Here is a 23,716-nt window from a genome sequence, read left to right as displayed (position 1 = left end):
TACTAGAAACAAGATAAATTATTGACCAATAATCAGCTCCCCACAATCAACAGCCCTCTGAAGGTGAAGGAGGATAAATGTACTGCTATTAGCTTCCAATAAATAACACGTATCGGTTAAACCGATTTTTATGTTGAAGCGGTGTTTGCAGCAGCTGATTCCAACTAATAAAAGTAATTTGTAACCTAACACCACCAAGTAATCAGTAAATGTTACTTTTAAGATTAAGTAATTAAGTTACATTTCATGGTAACAGTTGCAGCACTGGCCTTAAAACCCACCTTGTATAACTTTTATTCAGTCTGCAACATCAAGGAGTTTTTGAATTACTAACACACATCTAACAACAAACCATTAAGCCTCTACCATCTCTTTTAGTTCAAGCACATTGAGAAGCGCACATACTGATGACTTCCAACACAAACTCCGTCCCATAAGTGTTATAGAGCGAAGGCACTCTGAGGTCAAGCTAATTCGAACATAAACCTCATTTAAAGTAAAAACCAGTCCTTTAAAAATATGTTGACATTGATAACCATTTCCCGCCAAGCACAATTATAAATGTGAATGGTTGGTGCCGTTGTGATGACTTCACACTGCAACTAACTCAGCATTTAGTTCCAAAACAAGGAAGAAAAACATCTGATATGACAATTTAGACTGAATTTTAATCTAAAAATAATTACTTGTGTGCAGACATCACCCAACAACGGAATCATAAAAATGCTTGGACTGTGTCTTTGATTCTTATGAGGATGACATTTATTTAAAAAATGCCTACGTGTGTGTGTGTGTCACGGGATGGTGGGGAGCTTATCTTAAGTTTTTCATAATAAATATAGACTTTTTGACAGTTTGACTATAACACTGGATGATTATCATACAAGCAGGGGATTAGGCTGTAGATGCCCAGACATAATGGGGAATAATAGTTGTGGAAAACATGACTGGGGAGGAATTGGTGCAATCTTTTGTAATGTTTACTGCATATTTTGCCATCCGGACCGAAAGAATTTTGGGGGTAGTGGGGCATGGATGTCCAGCACCTTACAGACTTGGTTCAAGTACATGAGTGTTGTCGGAGCTCTACCGCCCCCTTGTGTGAGACATAAAAAAAAGCAGAAATATTTTCTGCAGTGAGCTGACTCTGTTTCTTCCCCATGTGATTACAGAGTGTTCAGGTTGAGGATGTTCTCTCCCCGGATGAACGAGATTTGCTCCTGCGGGTATCAAAAAGTCTTAAAGGATCTGTTCGGTGCTTGAGGCAGAGATGTCAAGTAGTCTCCAGGCAGCATGCGGGTTGAGCTCCTCTTGGTCTCGACAGAGGGCCCACACGTACATCATCCTCAGAACTTTATCCTAGCAAGAGAGAAAGTGAGACCATGACTCATCGTTCTTCTCAAATGTGACGCAACAATATTAGGTAGACCTGGACGATATACCTAATTAGATGTTAGTTATGAAATTTTGTGATACTTGAAGGGCACAATATTAGACAGCTCTTTACTGCAAACAATAATACGAATATAGTTCTGATATTGTCAATCAATTTGATACATATATCCTATATGTACCTAATGCTGTAGGTGTACATAGTTATAGTGGCCTGATCTGAACCCTGTTGAAGACTGTAAATGTCCCCATTGTGAGACAGTCAATATGTGATGAATTGTGAGGCTGTTTTACTTTCTTCTTGAATACATGCCTTGACCTCCATAACACCACCACATGTCCCTGAGGCACTGCAATAGACAATTTGGCTGATTTACAGCTCATGAAGTAGTAGCGGTTGAGGGTTGTGGATATAAATAACTGCAGCCAAAAGTGTCACAATCGGCCAACTTATATCCCATGTCTGAGTCACACATTTGTGATCATACACCAAATGCACGTAGTAATATTCATGTTCAAATCAAAATTACCATAAAGAAATCACGCATATTTTACAATTTACTATATATAGCCTTAACCTTAAAATAAACCTATGTATGTGCATGTGTGAGGTTTTTTTTGTGTGTGTGGGACTTACAGGGTCACCTTCCACCACTTCTCCTTTGGTATTTCGTATTACCATCACTAACTGAGCTTGGAAGGTGATGATCAATACCGGACCCTGGTCCATCATCTTCCCCATGGCCAGCTGGAGAAGGGGACACATACACACACAGTGTTCAAACTGACACTTTAAAAAACTGCATACAAAATACAATCAATCAGAAACAATAGGATATATTTTGATGAAGACTGTTAGAGAGGTAGTAACTTAACAATAATGTATGTACTGTGTGCGTTAATGCCACTATTGTGTGCAGTGGTGTAGAACCTGCACTGAAGCATTTTAATGAGCTCCAGGATGGGAGAAAATATTAGCAACAGTTGTACAACCACAATAATACAAATTCAATTAAATCGTCTCTGACAGTGTCTGAGCATTGAACCTTTTATAAAGTTGTATATTTTTTAATGCAGTTCTCTTTCTAATTATATTTATCCAAATGCATTTTAACATCCGTTTTGTGTACAGGGTGAAGTACAGTATATGCAACTAAAGTACCTTGCGTCATTTCCCAGATGATTACCCTATTTAGTTATTCAATAATAAAACATGGCGAGATCATTCACGATAAAAGTGAGCACTGCCTCATGGGGATTTGCTTTGGTCTTTTTCCCGCATTGATGTTCTGTGCAATTACCTTCCCGAATTTATCATGGCGCCAGCGGTGGCGACCATCTGTCAGAGATTTGGGGGAAGCCGCTAAGGACGGCTTCTTTGAGCAGCTGCTGTTTCTCATCTATTTTGAGCAAAATCTTGGCAGAGTTTGGCAGTGTGTTGGAACTTACATCAATGCTGTCGATGTCCAGGATCTTTGAGTGGAACTGAAAACCCATGGCCTTGGCTTGTTGGATCGGGTGTGCTAGTTGACTGTATGTCTGCACATTATTAATTAAAAAAAAAAAAAAAACAGAACCAAAAGATAACTTTAACATTTGTGATCACATGGCAGGAGTGAACCCCTATCATCTTAACAGTTCAACTGTCAAAAGTCAATTTTTGGACTTGTAGTAGTGGGCGTGTGTGAGAAAAGTTGTACCGCTTCATAACACCAGTCTTTCAACACCTCCAGCTCCCCTCTGATCATTGACTGCATGGACAAAGAACAGGAAATAATGTCATTAGGGTACACCTGAATGATCAAAGAGCCAACACAAAAACTGTTTCAAAGAAAAGCCTTTTACAAAGACAATAATGTTCATGTTTTATGACTTCTTACTGTACTCCAGAAGTATCGGCATGTTTTGATTTTTAAAGGCTACAGATAGAACACTCAACTGAGATTTTGGACCATGTTGACATCCATCCATTATCCAAAGGTAATATTACAAACACAAAATATGTATGTTTCGTACAAACAAATGACAACCAAGACCTTTCTGGCAATGCCAAATTTTAGCGTAACTTTCCCAATCCCAATTTCCATACTTTGGAATCAGTTTTGTACATTAAAATGGGCTGCATTAAACGACCGACTTAACAAAACCCCACAATAACGTCCTCCCTGTTTGCTGCATACCTCCAAAATATTTGGGATGATGTCATGTTCACACTGCTTCAGGAAAGAATCTTTGTCAAAGGACGGGTCCGACTTCAAAATTTCCGTCAGTACCTCAGACATTTCCGTCTTGGAGAACAGTCCGCCTGGACATGTGCGATGATGAAACACAGTAAAGCATTTAGCGGCAAACAAGAGACTGGCTGTAATTCAGGTACACGCTGCACACATGTATTTCTCTCCGTATGTTAATAAAACTACAAAATAATTATGAAAACTACAATCACTATACACTTCAGATACACAAGATATTGTTAAATGACCTTATCAGACATAACAACAGACTGTTACAAGTTACAATGATGGCTATAGACCGATTTAACTTCAAGGTTCAAGCCAGATGATACAGCAAGTTCTACTATACTTTTCCTGTACCAGCTTGAATAACCCTCACAGCATGACTCATGTAGACTATTAGATCTCACACCTATGAGGTTGGTCATTTTGTCAGTGACGGCCCGTGATGCTCTGATGAAAGCGTTGTCACTCTCATCGTATTTCATCTTCATTTCAAAGAACCCTGGAGTGGGAATGGAGTTTGGTGAAAAAGTAGAGCGCATAATCACAAAGGTTAAATGTAAAAATGCGGCTTCCCATAGGGGTCAGCTGGTGAAACACTGAGACATACAGTGATAAAAAAAAGGAACACACCCCTATTCAAATGCCAGGTTTTTGTGAGATTAAAAAAAAAAAAAAAAATCAGACCAAGATAATTCATTTCAAAACTTTTTCCACCCTACAACTTGTACAACTCAATTGAAAAGAAATGACATTTTTCCAAGGATAACTGAAATTAAACCAGGATTAGGTGGACACACCTGCCACCATTTAAAGTACTAAGTAAAGTTCAGCTGTTGTAGAAGTTTGTGACATTTTTGTAGTCACATCCTATATCACAAGCCGTGATTTGAAAAGAACTTGTCCAACATCAGAAGGATCTCATTGTTAAAAAGTCGAGAGAAGGCCAAGAGGCCAACAGCAACATTAAAAGGAAGCTGCAGGAATTTCTAGCAAGTCCATCCTGGCTGTTTATTAAAATACATGTGACAACAATGTCCCATCTTCTTTATATTTTTGAGCTACGGGGTCAGGTAGCCTCATCTTACAAAGAAAATCACCTTATCACCGGCTACATGTTAGAAAAACTGTCTTGAAATCTCTCAAACGCATGTGGGGAAAAGTGTTATGGTCTGATGAAGCCAAGGCTGAACGTTCTGGCAACAAGTCAAAAAAGGTATGTTTTGGGGGAAAAAAAAAAATAGCAGTTGTGTTAGCACAAAAACTTCAGGCTTCAACTAGAAAGCAAAATATGACAGAAATAGACTTCTACAACATCTGAACTTCAATTGGGGGTTAATAAGAGCAACTTTAAATGGTGTTAAGTGTGCGCTAACTCATTTAACACAAGTTTGAACATGACTGGTTATTTATGAGCAACATCCCCCATTTGTTATGAAAAGGTGTGAATAATTCTGCAACTACATTATCTCGGTTGTTTATTTTTACTTCTACCCTCAAAAATATGTCTTTCTTTGTAGTTGATTTGCTCAGTAATATGGTTCTCAATGGTGGAAAAAGTATTGAAATGATTTATCTTGGGCTCATATTTTCATATGACAAAACAAAAAGAACAACTGGCATTTGTGGCATACAACAGTACTGGATGAAGGAGTTTGTTTCCTTACTATTGAAGACCACATTGTTGTCTTTGAAGTCCTTCCACTGCTGGTACCATTTGGAGTCCTTGTGGAGCACCATACCCATGGCTTCCCTAAATAACACATACAAAAGATGAGAACCTTGCTAATGTGTTTAATTCAACACCCTGGTCCGGAGAGGAGAACATGGCTATGGCGTGCCCCTCTCAGCATGAGAGCAAAGCAGGTGGCCACTCACGTACTCGTTGGCTTCAAAGACCTTGTTGTCATCTGATGACCCCTTTGAGGAGAATTCGCTCCTCTTCCTGAGTCGAGGTGGGGGCCGGTAAGGGCCAGTGTGGCCCAGATCGCCGATCTCCTTCTTTACACTTTCCATACCCTGAAAACATGTACACAAAGTAATACAGTGAAACTCTCAACATGAAAATCTCATTCTAGAGTAGTCTTTTTTTTTTTTCACACCAGTGGGACAGTGACTCTCTAAAATGTTATATGATAGCTACGATTTTGTGTTGGCGATGCTATGCAGTTCATTTTGTCACACAAAGTTTCAGGATTTTATGGACTTGTGACAAACATCTTCAGAATACAATTGAAAAATTACTTTAAAATACACTATGGCAGCACCGTGGCATATTAGTTCTGAGGTTCAAATCGCAGCCATACACATTACATATTCTCCCCGTGCTTACATGGGCTTCCATCCACAATCCAAAAACATGCAAGTTAGATTAATTGAACACTATAAATTGTCCATAGATGTACAGCGTGAATATGTTTCCCTATGTGTGATCTGTAACTCGCTGAAACTTGTCTATCATGTACCTCTCACCAAATATTAACTGATATAGGCTTATCTTAAGTTACTGTAGCTTTACAGGTTTAAAATATGTTACAAATTTTAAAAAAAATCTCCAATGGTGCCACCATAAGGATGCGTATGTCACACTTTGAAAACGTTCATTTCACAAAGCAGCATTGGATCCAAACCTGTGATATAGCTTTGAAAGCACCAGTCTTTCCCAGCAACTCTCCACTCTTTGAGACACTCTCTGCTGAGGTCTTTGCCGTTTTGGCTGCTTCCTCCATTCCCTCCTTAATCTTCTTTCCAATTTCTGTACGAGTGACCTCCTCCAGGCCCTACTCACCAAGAACACAAATGAATCGTCAACTTGGGCCGCGTATTGATCCTAAGACCATAAATGTAATGAGTCAGAGGCTGTTGGCATTTACCTCCTTTACTGTATCCGAGAGGGTCTCCAACTTCTTTTTGAGAACCTCAGAAGTCTTTACTGTTTCAGACTCAATAGTTTTCTAGGACAAAGACAATGTTTTACCATCTCAACCAAATGGATTACATAGATGGACACAAATGCAATATGCGTGGTCAGATACTAACATATTTCCGGCGCGCTTGCCTCAGTGCGTCAGAGTCCTCAAGTTTTTTTGCCTCTTCCCGGAACTTTTTGATGTTTTCTTTCATTTCCTTGTTTTTGCTCATCTCCTGCTTCAAGTTGTCCAGGAATTCACCGAGGAAACCTTTTCTTCCTCCGCCCCTCTCCCCTGATGAATATCTCACCTGTTGAAGTGAGGGCTGGGGCACCTTTGTAGCATTTCAGGGATCGAGATAAAGTACGGACATAACACAGGAAATAAATAAATGAAGACGTCCGCGTGGCAGTTTTGTTAGAGCTTAAAAAACTGATGGAAATGTCAACGGTACAAATGTTGATTGAGGTTACACATGATGTATCGATCCTCCTACCTGATAAGTGCTTGTGAAAATGCTCCGTATTCTGAAGACATTTGCTCTGTTGTGCAGCAGCAAGAAAGATGAGGGGAATGCCAAAGAGTATCTTTTTAAACATACCTGATGACAGACGTACAATATTATCCATAAACCTATGCTGGATAGAAATACAAATATGAACACACATACTAGGTTCACCGAGTATAAGACGAGGTGTTAACATTTGCAGTCGAGTTAAAACTGAATTAGTGTTACTTTAGCAACTTGGTTAAAGCATCACAAATTCTTTTTTGAAAGGTCAGTTTTGTTCGCAATACTTTGCGTAATTTTGTCTGCATAGTACAATGACGGAAAATGTAGCGAGACTTGACATTCTTGCTACAATCCACACACCGTCTAGTCGAAGGGAAAACAAGAAAAGCTACAGACAGACCAGTTAACAGTTGCACGCGATCTATATAAGTCGAAATACCGGGTATCCCGGACTACTCTTGAGTTTCAAGCGTTCGGTGAACGCAAAACGTCCCAAACGCTCACCTGATAACAGTGACACAAGGGGGCCGCCATCTTGAATCTGATTACTATTGACCTTTTTCCGGTATCGAGTCGAGCTGCCATGTTGCTGGGGGAGGATCTTCGTTTTCATTGGCTAACTTGCAGTGGGGGCGGGTCTGCACTGGGTACGGGTTCAAATTCAAATCCGAGGTCTGACCGTCCTGCGTTTTGCATGTTGCCCCCGTGATTGCGTGACATTTCTCCGGCTTTTCCTCACATTCCAAATTAAAATTTTCAAAGTATTTGCCCATAGCTGCGAATGCTTATGTGCCGTTTGACTGGCGGGCAACCTGTTCAGGGTAGCATCACCTCTCGCCAAGCCACCTGGGGATGAAGACAAAACGGCTGAAGGATTACTACAGCCGTTCAAACATGGCCACTTGTGTGATACAACCATGAAGCAATCGCATTAAATATAGTCAAGTACACTTGACTAAAAATGAACATCCATCTTCTATACTGCTTAGGGTCACAGGTGTAGTGACAAAAAGGTTAAAATGTATGGGTGTGAAACGCTATGATAAAAACAGTCAAGATTAATGGTTGAAGTTTATTATCAAAACACCTTGAATTACAAAGTGGTAAGATGGAGCATATCAGAAAGAAAAAAACAGCTTTTACAAACTAACAACATATTTGACAAACTAAAACAATACTAAAATAATTTCACGGTGACAAATGTCAAACCAAGGGAATATAAGAAGAAAGTCTGGCAAATTTAGACAATAGTGAAATAAACATCAGCAGCTTGATGACAACTGCTAAACAAGAACAACCTATGCATTTCTATCAATCCTAACATCGATTTCTCGTCCATTCAGACGATAGCCATTCATGGTACGACAAGCACGATCAGCAGTCTCTGGGTTGTCAAAGCGAACCACACCACAGCCCTTGGACTTGCCATTCTCCATCTTGATATCAGCGTACTGCACCATACCTGCAAAGAAATGCACAGGGGGATTTTTTTTTTTTTTTTTTTTTTAAATCAAATTGTGCCGATTAATATGTAATGAATTACAATCAATGCTGTGGTATTTCCATTGACGATTATCAACCTTACCACAGGTATTGAAGGTATCCTTCAGCATCTTCCATGTAAAGTCAAATGGCAACTACAAGACAAAAAAACAAAAACAAATGTTTAATCATACCATATAAGAATGTCTCAATAGACGCAATAACTCTATGCGAGATCAAAGACATACGTTGCGGACAAAGATCTGGCAACCCTTTCTGATATTTCCTCCTCCACTGCCTGGGCCTCCCGCTCCTGCTCCTCCAAAGGAATTTCCACCGAAGCCACGATCCAAATCAGAAGAACGATCAAACTGACCGCCGACGCCACCAGATCCCATCCGGTTCATTGCAGAGCTCATATGATCAAGGCCACCGGACTGAAAGCGGTCAAGACCTCCAGTAGAGCCCATGCGGTCGAAGTTGTTGGACATTCTGTCAAGCCCAGTGTTGCCCATGCGATCCATGCCCATTGGGGAGCCAAAGTCCAGAGCAGAGCCTATGCGATCCAAATTTGATGGGCCCAAGCGGTCGAAACCGGTTGGGCCAAGGCGATCCATACTGGAGCTCATACGGTCGAGGCCACCTCCAAGCCTGTCCATAGTCGGTCCCAGCCGGTCCATCCCGGAACCAAGACGGTCAAAGCCAGAGCCCATCCTGTCCATGTCAGACACACGGTCAATCCTGTCAATGCCCATCCGATCCATCCCTCCAATGCGATCCATGCTTGTTCCAAGACGGTCCATTCCAGAATTCATGCGGTCCATACCCATGGAATTTCCTGTATAAGGGAGAAAAGTCAAAATAGAAAATGATTACATATGCAGTCTGGTATTTATGTGTTGTCCCGCTTTGGTGTGTTGTAGCCATTCAAAGGACATTATCCCATACCTCTATCAAAGGAATCTCCAAAGTTATTGCGAGACATGCCCATTTCATTTCGACCGAAGTCCCGGTCAAACCCACCACCACCAATACCTCGGTCCATCTCTGATAATACAAGAGATGCAACAATTTGATATGACGTAAGCCTTACACGTTTGCTTTCTACTGTATGTATCACAACTCCTTACCATTCATTCTGCCCATCCCAGAAGAGCCAAAGCGATCCATGTTGTTCATTCCTCCAAAGTTGTCCATTCCTAAATCTCAGACCGCATAATGATAGTACATAAGTAGTGAAAACATACACACCATAACATCCTGAAAAGAAAGATTTGGGTTCTGGAACATACCTCCCATACGGTTTCCCATGTTGCCAAAGCCCATTCCATCCATTCCTAAGAAAGAAGACCAAAGACCAATGAGCAACCAAATGTTTTCCTGTTCTCTTTTAAATAAGAACTTGGCAATAATAACCTCCAATGCCCATGTTGCCCATTCCACCACCGCCTCTGTTAAGCTGGGTAGCATCAATAGGCTGGCCACCAGGCCCCAAACCCAAACCAACACCACTCAGGCCACCTGGGTAAAAAATAAAAAATAAATAAATAAAGCAATGTTGCAACAGGTATCATTAAGAGATATTACAGACATCGATATGAATGCTACTGTGATGCATTTGTTTTAGATATTTAAAACGTTTTAAGCTTACGTGGAAGAGATACACCTCTGTCAGGTGGTCCAAAATCTTTGGGCATGGACTTCTCATCCTGAAGGGGACAAAAACAATGTACGAAATCACAAGAGAAGATCAACTGTTCTGTAGGGGCGTGTTGGCAGCGTACCAGTTTTACATGCATGATCCGGTTGAACAACAGCTGTCCATTCAACATGGCTGCAAATGCATTAAGGAAAGCAGTAGACTGCAATACTTTGAGACTTGGTCAATAGACTTAAAAATAATTCCAACGATTAAGGGAAGCAGCCATTTTGTAAGGATACAGACAGCTTGGACCGCTTCGATGGGCATGTCGAACGTAACGGTGCCCATCCCTCTGCTCTTTCCGTCCTTGTCCTCCAGGATGTCAGACCTCACCACCACGCCAGCCATGCTGAACACCTCTTTCAGTTTCTTCCAGCCCACCTTGTAGTCAAGCTGATGTAATAATTTAGGCAGAGTTAGGACTTACATCAGTGCACGGACAGATAGCAATTCTCTAGTTGTCATCTGGGATGCACAAAAACGGAAATTGTTCGAAACATTTCAGTCATTGAATTTTCATTGCATCCCTGGATTTCATCATCATATCATTTAAGTCTTACATTTGCAACAAAGACTGTGTTGCCAATCCTCCCCGCTTGCAGGCCATGGATGATCTCCATGGGAATGCTGGGGTTGTTCATCAGGCTGGGGGGGACGTTGATCATGGGGCCATTTGGTCCAGGGCCCATTCGATCCATGTTCATGCGATCCATTCCACCCATGCCACCATGGGGTCCTCCACCCCCTTGTGCCTTGCTGATTTCCCTCTGAGCAATCATACCATCAGGGTCCTAAACAAAAATTCTCATCAGTGACCATTTTTGGGAGAGGGAGAATAATTGTGTTAATTGTTTCTGTGGCGTACCTCTTTCACTTTCAGGGGACGGCCATTGAGGTTGTGCTTGTTGACCTTCTCCACTGCCTTCTTCATTAGCTCCTCAGTCCTAAACTCAACCACACTAGCAAACCAGAAACAACCAGTAAGATTAAGTTTATAGCAACGTCATACAAATACACCGTTATAATGAGAGCCTGTCACATAATAAAAGTAATACAAGTTACTTACGCACACCCCTTTGTTGATTGAAGACCACAGAACCACCCAGAAATGAAAAGATTGATTCAAGTTAGAAAAATCACATTTAACGATATTTTACAAGATGATTTTATTTAACACAAAATTAATATCATGCACATCAAAACATAATTACCACACTCTTAAATCCTTGGCCACAACTATTCAATTACTGAACAAAATGTCTCGTCAATAACACAAAGCAGTCACATGCTTTTTTTTTTCCTGTCCAACATCCAAGAGGAAACCCACAATGAAATTGGATTCCTCAATACAGATATATTGGAGGTTACTATTCCAGGAAAGATTCGTCTTTCTAAAAATATTTTGGGATTAAACAACCATCATTAAGACCTTCGACCGCCACTTGCAGACTTCACCTTCTTTAGGTCATTACAAGAAATTCCAGCAACAAAATAGGTACATTTGTGTGAGTGCATAGCTATCTCACACCTAAGAAGCTAAGAGAAAGCTGAAGTCCTTAAAGAGCATCAACCCTAAAATGACCTCACGTCAAGGTCACAGGCGACACCACAAAGGACATGTCTCCGACATGTCACAATCACATCCACTCCATCAGGTTTCGGAATCTGACAATTGCCCAACAATGAAAGAGAAACTAAAGCTGACAAACACAAGTTTGTCAAGGATAGTTCAAAAATTGTGTATTTGTATATATTTGCACTTACCCTTGATTTGCCTTCTGCGTCCATTAAGTGTTCCACGTACGTTACCTCACCCACTACAAATCAGATCCCAGACGACACACACCAAGGGAGAGAAGCCGAGAGAACAATTGGGGTTTAGAGTGGAAACAAGAAAGGTGGCCAGTGAGCTCAGACTTGCAGTCCCGAGCCTTCCTCCAGCACCTCTGTCGCAGCACAATATGGTACAGGTCTACAAAAAGCAAACTTTTTCTTAACCAAAATGTACTCCTTAGCCCTGTCCTTTGAAAAGATTCTCCCAAAGCACCAAAACAAGGGACTAAGGCTATGCACGTTTTGCCATAAGTCTTTCCGTTTGGAAATCAAACACCTACGTGATGATTGACAAAACGTTTTAGGAAGAATGCAAACCCTGTTCAAAACCATGACTCGCTTCATTGCTAACCTTTGTGCACTGAGACACCATCGTAAACCTCAGGTCAATGCATAAATACCTTTGTCAAACAGCTGAGTCTGCCTAATCCGATGAATATACTGACCATAGCCTCATGTTACAGTAATGAGATTTGTGAGCAAAACAGTGATGAAGCGTGTTTTCTTAGTGCGCTGTTTTATGAAGTACAATTTAGATTCAGTATCGACCACACCCTTCACTCCTGATACAGGGCCTGTTCACCAAAATTGACCAAACCTCTAAAGACAAGGACAGTGTGACGTAAGAAGTTGTTTCATTTTGTAGACCTGTACCCCAAACAATCCCAACACACGTCTTTGATTGGCACAACATGGAGACCTGCTGAGAAAACATTTGGCTTGTCAAGGACACACCTAAAAGAAGAAAATGAAATTTAACTCCACAATCAGGTAACAGATACTAGTTAGCCCTTCTTAAAGAGACCGCTATACGCATTTCTGAACATGCTTTTTTATTTTTATTTTTTTACAAGCTCCAATATACTGAATTACTTAAGATATTTTTTTTAAAGACAAGGATGGACCAATACTAAGTCCAAAATCAATATACATTGGAAAGGGGATTTCCCTGCTCAATCTTAAAACTGTTCAAATTTCTAGAATTTTTCATTTTTGAGGGGGGCGAAAGACATGAAAACTCATGTTTTGCACATCGCCAAGAGAGCAAGACAGATTTTCTGTCATGCAATTCATTGAAGTTGATATCATCTCATTTAGCACACATTTACACACGCCCTAGGCTATAACTCATTTGTAATATGAAATTGGGAATTAAACAGACTTCTCATAAAACCACGGGACATTTTTGCTCAAAAAAGTTCAAACTGAAATGGCCATTCTGTCTGACCTCCAAGGCGACAGCCTCAGTGCAAACCTACCGCGAATCATTAACCGACCGCAAAAATATGTCGGGGCCTTCTCTCCAAACCACACAATTTCTCCAAAGATGTGCAACTGAAAAATCCCAAAGCCCTTTAAAAGCACTGGTAATGCAATCAATAACCCCCAAATCTACCACACTCCACTTCAATCACGTAGACTGAATGATCCCTCTAATCCAGAACCCTTACCTTTGTCTTTCATCAGGTCTTTTAGAGCTTGCCATTTCACATCATAGGGGATGTTGCTGACAAAAACTCGGTATCTCTTGTTCACATTTCCATAGGGTTCAAAGCGTCCACCTCCACCTCTCTTCTGAGGCCTCTCCTTCCAGCTAGAATTTCCCTCGTGTTTGACCTTCCCGTTCATTTCTCTGCGGGGCGGGGAATACACATATAATAATTACAGATAATTACTCGGGTATTTTTTACTAAGCCAACAGCACACCTCCATTTCAGATGTCTCGGTGGTTAATAAAGACACGTCACAGACGGATGGTCACTACAAAATCTGGTGATTAAAAATATTGAAATTACATCATCGTAAAAACAAAATTCACACGCGATTGTCATTTAAATATAAATACATCAATTTTAACCTCGAATCATCTTACACTTTGCTAACGCAGCGTCGAGCGTAAAATGGCTGCTAGTCCCCAACGAGGGAATGCCTTAACGTTATACACAGGAAACAGACAGAGCCGATTCCATTTTAAAACTATTTAGGGGGACTCTGACACTACCCACAGCCACACAAATCTTCAACTTCGCATGTTTCCACGATGTGCCCAAATCGTCATAACCGTGTGATGTTAACCACCGAGTTAGCTAGTTGGGTTAGCTAGGGGGCTAACAAAGAAAGGATTGAAGAGTGGACATTACCCTTGTTGCTGCTGCTGCGGCGACGACTGCTGCTGCTGCTGCCCAGCTTTGTCGGAAGTATTTTCGCTCTGCTCGTTGGACATGGTGCTTGACGATAAACTGATTACGAAATGAATGCGTTAAACTTCTCTTAAAGATAAGTCCGCAGACTGCAGTTAACTTCAAGAGGAACGATTGCGCACAACGTTGAGAAAATGGCGGAGATTCTTTTCTTGATGGGCGGATGCAGAATTTTGAAAATGTGTAAAGAGGCACCTACTTACTTCCGTATTATTCCCTCAAAAATAAAAGTATATAAAAGGCGAATACTGTGCTTCGATGATACTGTTGCGATCCCGATTTCAAGTTAAAGATAAACAAAACATACTTGACTAAACTATGATGCTGTGCTTCCAAGTTATGAACAGCAGAGGGTGGGACGGCTTCACGAATACTGGATAGTTTTATTTTCATTGATTATATATGAACTCACCAGCGAAAATAGGTTGTAAGTAACTCACCCATGTACAAACATCATTATATAAAGAAAGGGGATTCAGTGAAATCATTTGAAGAAGGGGGACTAAATGTAATTGATTACGAAGCAATGAATGGCATGATAAAACTTAATTGGTTGCAACAATTATTGAAAGGCAATATGGATAATTTTTGGTTCTATTTTCCCTCGAAAACATTTGAAAAATGCGGTGGCATTGATTTTTTGTTATGGTGTGATTTTTGTATTTCTAAGCTGCCCCTTAAATTGTCCAAGTTTCATCAGCAGGTCCTCTTGTATTGGAAATTGATATATAATCATAATTTTACTCCACATTCTGTTCCTATCTGGAACAATAGATATGTTCTAGCGAGAAGAAAACCCTTGTTTTATCGTGATTGGGTAGAAAAGGGTATTTGGTCGATTCTACATATAATGAACAATGCAGGAGAACTTGTTTCTTATGAGGCTTTGGTGGCTAAATTTGATTTAAGATGTACTAAACAACAATATGATGTAGTAATTCGAGCAATACCACAAGCTATGGTAAATATGGTGAAAGGAATGCTGACTTATGATAGAAGAATACCAATGATGCCATCACTTGTTATAGATGAGGTTCATTTTTTATTATTTTTTATTTTTGTTGATAAAAAATGTACTAATAAATTCTTACGAGGTAAACTTACATCCAAAATATTTCTACCGCCCATAAAAAGAAATAATCTGTTAAAAGAATACACTGAAGAGATTAAAACTATAATTAGAATAAGATACCTTGCTTTACCCACCAAAAGCAAAACAAACACATTTTAAGGTGATGAATAATATCTACAGGTGGTGACAAGTGGATGTCTGAAAAGGACCAGGATTTCACTCAACTGGAGTGCAAAGACATTAAATATGGGACAGTAAAACACATGAAACAGGACATTTACAACGTTTTGATAATAATGGCAAAACATTTCATTCATTGATGCAGATTCTTAAAATGCCTTTTGTTTTTGATTTATGTAAAAGAAATTGGACATTTTGAAAAGATATTGAAGAGAATTACAACAAAAAAGGCTTTTGTAATACATAATAATATGATGGGTTTATTTTCTGAGTAGACTTATTTTTTTTCTCTTATTTTTATTTTTGTTATACTGCACAGTTCAGTATATGTGTGTGTTTGCTTATTTTGTGTGTTTATTTTGTGAGTGAATTGAGATTGACATTGTTTAATAAAGCTGTTAGAAAAAAAAAAGAAAAAAAAACTCACCCATGCTTCCATTTCTCTACCGCATATTCATTCAAATTTGAATGAAATTAAGGATCCAGAAGCTACCATTTTGGAAGTACGTAGTACAACATTATCCTCCAACGGGCATGGTGCAACGGTAAAACATTCCACTCCTATTGGTGGCGCCATATCATATATTGACAGCCAATTTACGTAAAACGTAAACAACGGAGAAGACGTCATTATTATTATTATTATTATTATTATTATTATTATTATTATTGTTATTATTACTATCATTATTATTATTATTTTGATTTTAAAAAATCTCCTGAGTCAATAACAGTGGCATGCCTTGTTCACACTCCTTACCAGTAGATAACAGTAATGCACCCGACAGCTTCTTGCCAACTGCCATAAACCTCCATTAGAAGAAGAAGAAGAAGAAGAAGAAGAAGAAGAAGAAGAAGAAGAAGAAGAAGAAGAAGAAGAAGAAGAAGAAGAAGAAGAAGAAGAAGAAGAAGAAGAAGAAGAAGAAGAAGAAGAAGAAGAAGAAGAAGAAGAAGAAGAAGAAGAAGAAGAAGAAGAAGAAGAAGAAGAAGAAGAAGAAGAAGAAGAAGAAGAAGAAGAAGAAGAAGAAGAAGAAGAAAAAAAAAAAAAAAGACGGGCGAAAAAAGACGGGGGAAAAATTACGTCAAGCGAAGGAGTCTGAAATGCTAACCATGTGATGGCTAACCAGAACAATAGCAGGGAATATTAGACCACATAGTAGCAATCGTTACGCTAAACCTTCATCACATAAACGAGATTGTCCTAGAGTATATCGTGGTCCTTTGCGATTCTATTTAAATATACAGTAGAAATGAGTAGCGTTAGCTGTTGCCTGCAACGCGTAACGCGTTGTTTACACGTCAACGAATAAGCTCCAGAGCATGAATACGCTGTTTACTAGTTGTGTGAAGCGTCAGTTTACAGCATTCATAGCATCATGACTACCGGTGCTGATGTGAGGGACATTTTAGAGTTGACGGGAGGGGATAACGATGGCCCGATCAGCAAGAAAGACCTAATAAATTCTGACAAGGTGAGAGTTAAACCGTAGTTACCCATTCTTTGCAATTGGTACATGTGTTGTATGGTTCTCCTAAAAGGTCTTTTATGGAAATAAACCGCATTTCCTTAAGTCCACATGAATTATGATTTATTGTAATGTTCAGTATGTGAAATGTGTGATTGGTTGATAGGTAATCCATTTTTTTTATTTATCCATCCCAGAAAAAGTCCAAGAAAACAACTGAAACATTGACCTTCAAGAGGCCAGAGGGAATGCACAGAGAGGTCTATGCGCTCCTGTATTCTGATAAAAAGTATGTAATTTTCTTGTAATGGTTTTACCTTGAATGTGTGTACAGGTTAAGATTCAGTGAGTGTTTCATCCGTAATGTGCTCAATGTATTTGAGTCAACATGACTTGGTTGTACTGTATCTGATTAATTACTTTGCAGTACAGTACTTAGTTTCACGACACCTCTGTATTTCCACCTTAATATCCTAGCATTCTCTTACAACTTTGCATATCCCCATGCTCTTATTCCTTGCAAATTAAAAAAAAAAATAACAATCCTGTTCGTCTTTTGACAATTCCCAGGGATGCACCCCCACTGCTTCCCAGTGACACCACTCAGGGCTACAGGACAGTCAAAGCCAAACTGGGCTGTAAAAAGGTTCGTCCCTGGAAGTGGATGTCCTTCAGTAATCCGGCTCGAAGGGATGGTGCCATATTCCACCACTGGCGACGAGTGGCAGAGGAGGGCAAAGACTATCCTTTTGCCCGCTTCAATAAGGTGGGAATGTCTCTGTCTCTGCTATCTTGAGCCAGAAGACATAAATATTTCCCTTATTGAGAAGTACATTTTGCTTTTCCTCCTGGTTCCCTGAATAGACAGTGCAGGTACCTGTGTATTCGGAGCAAGAATACCAGCTGCATCTCCACGACGACAGCTGGACTAAAGCAGAGACGGACCACCTGTTTGACCTGTGCAAACGCTTTGACCTCCGCTTTATAGTAGTGCATGACCGTTATGATCACCAGCAGTACAGAGTAATCAACCCTCCCTCCACCACATTATTGTTCAAAGTTACAGATTTAGAACAGAGTAAAGGCTCTTTTTTTTTTTCCTCAATAATATATCTTCTCCGTTCATACTTTCAGAAACGGTCCGTAGAAGATCTCAAAGAGCGCTACTATGGTATTTGTGGGAAGCTGACCAAGGTTCGCGCGCCTTCAGGGACCGACCCCAAAATCTACATCTTTGATGCCGGTCATGAAAGGAGACGCAAAGAGCAGCTGGACAAGCTCTTCAATCGCACACCTGAACAAGTGAGAAACCTTGCTTTTTCTTAGAAGGAACTGCTACATAATATGATATTCCAAATGTAAAGATTTTCCAGCAGCGTCATGCTAATGTAAACTAATCTGCTCAAATAGATTTGAATTTATATTTCTGGAAGTGAATTTCTTTCGGTTGGCAGCTCTGCTCATTTTACTTGTACTTCTGCTGTTTTACCTACAGGTGGCAGAAGAGGAATATCTAATCCAGGAGCTGAGAAAGATTGAAACAAGGAAGAAGGAGCGGGAGAAGAATGCTCAGGATCTGCAGAAGCTCATAAAAGCCGCTGATACGACCACAGAGTTGAGACGTGCCGAAAAGAGAGTTTCCAAAAAGAAACTTCCACAAAAAAGAGAAACAGAAAAACCGGTAACCACTCATGCACTAATAACATCATTTTAGATGTGGTTCACATGATTTTAAACATATCTGATTAATTAACTGTGATTGGTATAGATCAGTATTTATTATTATTATTATTACTATGTTTTACTAGATTACTACAGACTACAACAATGTTGACTCAAAACCTTTCTGACAGTGTCAATAAAACTGAACACTATTAGTTATTGTTATACTTTCTGATACAAAACCTTTATTTGAATTTGCAGGTATACTTAAGCCTTTTTATTTTTTAAAAAATCTAGTAGTAGTTACCATCCTCTGTTCTGTTACAAAGATTTCAATATCGTAATTGTCTACAAGCCATATCATATCACGGCTCTAGTGGTAGAAACGCGGTTATGCGCTCCCGGGCTTAATGGGTTAATAGACAGTGACTTTATTACCTGTATATTTTGTCAAAACAGTTGAATCTATCTCTGTTTTTTTGTTTGGTTTTTCAGGCTGTTCCAGAGACAGCAGGCATCAAATTCCCAGATTTTAAATCTTCTGGAGTTACGCTGCGCAGCCAGAGGGTGAGTACCATTGCTCCAACACATTTTATTAGTAGTATTTCAGCCACTTTCGACTTATCGCTGGCATCAAGAAGAATCCTCGCATGTCCAAAACCGTCATTTTTCAGGAAACGCAAATCATGGCTTGTTTGTTGAGCTCTTTCACATTGCATCGTGAAAGAGAGCAACACTTTAAATTGATGGGTAACTTGGACAAAATAATAGACCGTGTGGGTACTGACAAGTTGTATAGATTTGTATAAAAAATATGATAAATATATTCAAACATAAAACTCAAAAACAAGCTCAATAGATTGTGTCATTGCTTTTGGTAAAGACTCAGTCTCAAAATAATTTTTTGCTCTCTATTTTGCAGACACATATAATAGGAATTTATACTAATGCTTGGACTATGTATAGGCCTATTTAAGTAAATATGTCTTGAGGATTGCTGTCATAGCCAGTTCAGGGCTCTACACTAACTTTTTCATTGGTCACACGAGCACAGAATTTTTTGTTCTGAACGTTCACATGTGGAAAGGCCCAACCCCACCTTCATCTGCTAAGCGGCAGAGTGTTTCTCTCTTTCTCCCTTTTTTTGTTTGAAAATTGGAAAATGAGCCTTTATCGGCTCTTATTTATTTATTTAACACAAGTCGGGAAACAAAATACAGGCACGGCCGTAATTTGTCTCCCTCAAACCTACTTTGCTGAAAAGATCTTCTTCTGCTGCTGCTTCTTTTTCTACGCTGCTGCAGCAGCCAAAGAGGTTCCTACAGGTCAAAGCAAATCAAGCTCCTAATGCCAGACGAGTGCGCTCTACTTTTTGTGTGGCACCCTGAATACCCGTGCAGCATTTTTGAAAAACGCTCTGGATTTCCGAACAGTCGGCGTGGGGCAGAATGCACCCGTAGATAAGGAGACGGCGCTCTCTTATTGCAAAAGGAGCCTACAGGAACAGAAGATTAGCTGAAGTACTAAAATAGATGGCAACTTTCAACCACATTTTAAACAGTAAGACTGTAGAGGGGGTAATAAAAAATGCACTCGCGACCGGACGAAATTTTGACCAGCGCACACTGAATAGTTGGCCGCATTTGTGAGCATATTGCTCGCAGCCTCAAGCCCTGTAGTGGATTCATAAAGAAATAAGCAACAATAATAAATTCATTCACATTTTGTGAGGCTTACTTTGTATTTCTTATACTTGGATTTTTTTCTTCACAAGACAGGAGATGCTGGGCAGGTTTTTGTATTTCATATATCTTAATATTGAACCAATTCATTTAAGTTTGAGCAATAACATGACACTCCAGCCCGAATGTTTGACTTGTGCTCACTAGCCCTCATTAGCACCATGATGATTAATTCTGCTGACGACCGGTGTTTGTAAGATCAGCAATGGTGGAGCCTTATTCATCTTCAAGACTGATGAGGAGCTGCTGCTCTCCATACGACGTGCATGAGCCCAACTACGGAGTGGTGTTCCCCTCCTTCTAATCAGTCAGACAGAGTTCAGTGAATGAAAACATTTTGATCTGGCCCGCTGAAGTGCATTTCATACGGATTAAAAAGCCAGATTTGTTTATCATCATATCCCTTGCGTACCCGAAATCACATCTGTGAGGGTGTGCCTCTCACACTCTGTATTTTTTGTTTGATTTAAGATGAAACTGCCAGGCTCAGTGGGCCAGAAGAAGATCAAGGCAATTGAGCAGATTCTGGTGGATCAAGGAGTGGGTGAGTGGGAAACTTGTTGTCCCATCGCAACAGGCACTACATGGAACTTAAAAGTTTGCCTTTTATTGGGAATTAATACAGAAACATATACATACGTACATTCGTACGTATGTGCGTACATACATACTCAGTTTCAGCTCATTGTATCAGAACTTTGTGGATGTTTGGTCTACTGAGCATTTACATTATCAAACGTCTTGTCATTTTTGTTGCATTATTTGAGACAATTGTGTCCTCAAATTTGTTAATTAAAATGTATTTCTTCATTTTATAGCTGGTTGGTCATAATTTAATTCTGAATAACATGAGAATTCTATCAATAATATAAAGCATTTTACACACCTACAAAGTATTTAAAAGATTTATTTAATTTTACCTCATTTTTAAATTAAATCACGTTGACTTTTTTTTTTTTTTTTTTACTGTTGTTTTTATACCGCAGATCTCAACCCAATGCCGACGGAAGAAATTGTGCAGATGTTCAACGAGCTGCGAAGCGACCTGGTGCTCCTCTACGAGCTGAAGCAGGCACACAGCAATTGTGAGTACGAACAACAGATGCTGCGTCACCGCTACGAAGCCCTGCTGAAGGTCGGAAGTGGAGGAGCATGCGGGATGATGGCGACGTCTGCACCGCAAGGCGTAGAACCTGGTGGCACCAACAGCATGACTGCGTCCGCTCCGCTGGGGGAGGCCCAGGCGTGGCCCGGCACTGATGACATCAAGGTTGAAGCCAAGGAACAGATCATTGACGTGGTCGGAGCTCCACTGACCCCCAACTCGGTGAGTTCGCTATCTGTCAGCAGCAGTTGACGCCTGGTCTCTGATAATCGGGTCATTGAGTAATCGATCCTGGCGTTCATGGTTGGAGCCCCACTGTGGAAAAATATACAGAAAATAATGAAAACTATGAACTAAATTAGAAAGATACATGTGTATTTAAAAAAAAAAAAAAAAAAAGCATTCTGCCAAAAAATTCTGTCTCCAACATTTTTTCACACACATCAAAATACATTCTGAGGTCTAATTCAGTCGGTCAGAAGCCTGAAGAAAGTCCCCTCTGGAAAAGGCGCAATAACCGCAATGGTGATTTGAGGAAAATGGATTTAGTCATGTGGGCAGAGAGTGAAGAGGATTTACTCGTGAGTTGGCCTTGATGAGATGACATGTAACATTTATCACATTCCAGCGCAAGCGGAGAGAATCGGCATCCAGCTCGTCGTCAGTGAAGAAGGTGAAGAAGCCCTGATGTTGACTTCTACAAGGTGGGGATGGGAGCGAGGTCTCACCTTAAGAAAACGTGACGGCTGAACATGCGAGACACGGCAGGATGCCACACACGCACACACACACACACACACACACACACACACACACACACACCCAGTCACAGAGTCACAAACGCAACTTCTCAGCTACTAATGGCAGCTGCCTGACCCATCCAAGCCCAGTCTGCTCACCATCGCTGGGACAAAGGTGACGACTGAGTGACAGTTCATTCCATTACTGCTGTTCTACCTTCTTTCGCCAATGTTCAGCCTTAGATGAGGCAAGATCAACTGTAAATTGCCAGGCTGAGCTAATCGGGACATGGGGGAGAAGATGTGGAGGACTTAGTAATTGAAATGAATTGGAATGAAAGAGTGGGAAGACCTCGATCCACGAGGCTCCCGAGACTGTCTTAATAATGCTGTAATGTTGACTGGAGATGTGTTTGTATACTCTTGTAGGGCTGACGAGCTCTGCTCCCATCACCGCCGACTCATTTTGTTGTTTGTACTAAGGTGACCTTAATGATGCGTTAGTCATTGTTTCAATAAACCTCGATGTGCTGTTTCACTCGCTGTGACCCTGCGTTTTTAATCTCTACAGTATGCATTTAACATTTCAGGCACCCTTCCCTTGTCAGACGCTTTGTTTGGAAAATTACCTTTGAATACACATTTGCCAGGGAGAATGTAGACTCATGACTTCCTTGCTTTATGTGTCATTTACGTTAAGTGACAACTAAAGACTTCATTACTGTGATAATTAAGCAGCGATCAGTGTCCTGGCACAGTCATGGGAATGTAATTAGTTTCCCTCCTGATAATTCTGCTAATTGCGTGTCAATGGTGTCGTTTAACCTATGTTGACATCATTTCTATGCAAATTGGGAACATGTTGGCCCAGAAGAGGGGATCAATGGGAATCTGTAATTACACACAAATAGTGTAGACAGGATTCAGATGAGGGCCTCAATGTCAGTCTTAAAAACACTGTAAAAGTGCTTAAATTATTAAAGAGGACGTCAACCCAAACAGTTTTTCAAGAATGTCCTATGTAGGCTCACAAGTTGAAACACGGCATTCTGAATATTATGGATTTTGTGGAATATGAGTTGAGCAGCAAAATCCACCCCTTTTCAGCCATCTCGGGGCGGCCATTTTGTCACTTCACATATGCTCAGGGCTCAGGTTCAGAAAACAGGTGAGCTGTGATTGGTCGTTACCTGAGCCCCAAGCAACTGTGATGTCATTTTCAATCGACAGAAGTGACAAAATGGCTGCCCCTGGAGATGTCTAAAAATGGGTGGTTTAACTCTTATTCCACAAATGCAGTATTTATCAGAATGCTGTTTCAATTTGTGGGCCTGCAGAGAACATATTCTAGAAAAAAAATTTGTGTTGACTTCCCTTGAACAACTTAAGCACTTTTACAATGTTTTAAGACTGACATTGATGCATTTCCAAGCCCATGTAATCATGTAAACCCTGTTTACACTATTTGTGTCTATGTAA

General features: G+C 40.2%; 3 protein-coding genes across 5 annotated transcripts; 1 reads left to right on the top strand and 2 right to left on the bottom strand.

Annotated features, from left to right (window-relative positions):
• Positions 1-648: 648 nt before the first annotated feature.
• On the bottom strand, positions 649-7,631 carry timm44 (translocase of inner mitochondrial membrane 44 homolog (yeast)). Its single transcript, XM_086047249.1, has 13 exons — positions 7,557-7,631; positions 7,035-7,139; positions 6,669-6,872; positions 6,503-6,583; positions 6,260-6,409; positions 5,512-5,648; positions 5,297-5,382; positions 4,039-4,131; positions 3,573-3,697; positions 3,093-3,143; positions 2,842-2,931; positions 2,030-2,140; positions 649-1,359 (listed from the first exon to the last, which is right to left on the bottom strand). The coding sequence occupies exons 1-13, from the start codon at positions 7,584-7,586 to the stop codon at positions 1,240-1,242; spliced, it is 1,383 nt and encodes a 460-aa protein (XP_085903375.1). The 5' UTR covers positions 7,587-7,631; the 3' UTR covers positions 649-1,239.
• Positions 7,632-8,110: 479 nt separating this feature from the next.
• hnrnpm (heterogeneous nuclear ribonucleoprotein M) lies at positions 8,111-14,442 on the bottom strand. Of its 3 annotated transcripts, none has more exons than XM_086048007.1 (16): positions 14,211-14,442; positions 13,521-13,702; positions 12,001-12,053; positions 11,303-11,310; positions 11,102-11,195; positions 10,797-11,027; positions 10,476-10,629; positions 10,319-10,368; positions 10,186-10,243; positions 9,951-10,055; positions 9,827-9,871; positions 9,665-9,739; positions 9,483-9,581; positions 8,783-9,372; positions 8,638-8,689; positions 8,111-8,514 (listed from the first exon to the last, which is right to left on the bottom strand). In XM_086048007.1, exons 1-16 carry the CDS (start codon positions 14,291-14,293, stop codon positions 8,351-8,353), a joined length of 2,043 nt encoding a protein of 680 aa, XP_085904133.1. In that variant the 5' UTR covers positions 14,294-14,442; the 3' UTR covers positions 8,111-8,350. The 3 variants fall into 3 exon arrangements, with proteins under 3 accessions (XP_085904133.1, XP_085904134.1, XP_085904132.1); XM_086048008.1 differs by having other exon boundaries at positions 9,665-9,733; XM_086048006.1 differs by lacking the exons at positions 12,001-12,053; positions 13,521-13,702; positions 14,211-14,442 and having other exon boundaries at positions 11,303-11,810.
• Positions 14,443-16,566: 2,124 nt separating this feature from the next.
• Positions 16,567-22,775, top strand: dmap1 (DNA methyltransferase 1 associated protein 1). Its single transcript, XM_086048393.1, has 10 exons — positions 16,567-16,994; positions 17,186-17,277; positions 17,559-17,754; positions 17,853-18,011; positions 18,123-18,290; positions 18,484-18,669; positions 19,146-19,217; positions 20,864-20,936; positions 21,379-21,719; positions 22,126-22,775. The coding sequence occupies exons 1-10, from the start codon at positions 16,899-16,901 to the stop codon at positions 22,183-22,185; spliced, it is 1,443 nt and encodes a 480-aa protein (XP_085904519.1). The 5' UTR covers positions 16,567-16,898; the 3' UTR covers positions 22,186-22,775.
• The last annotated feature ends 941 nt before the right edge of the window (positions 22,776-23,716 follow it).

This window comes from Filicampus tigris, chromosome 12, assembly GCF_054856515.1.
Source record: "Filicampus tigris isolate MCC_2025a chromosome 12, RoL_Ftig_1.0, whole genome shotgun sequence".
NCBI lineage: Eukaryota > Metazoa > Chordata > Actinopteri > Syngnathiformes > Syngnathidae > Filicampus > Filicampus tigris.
The sequence above is the reverse complement of the archived record's forward strand: the minus strand, read 5'-3'. Positions and strand labels throughout refer to the sequence as shown.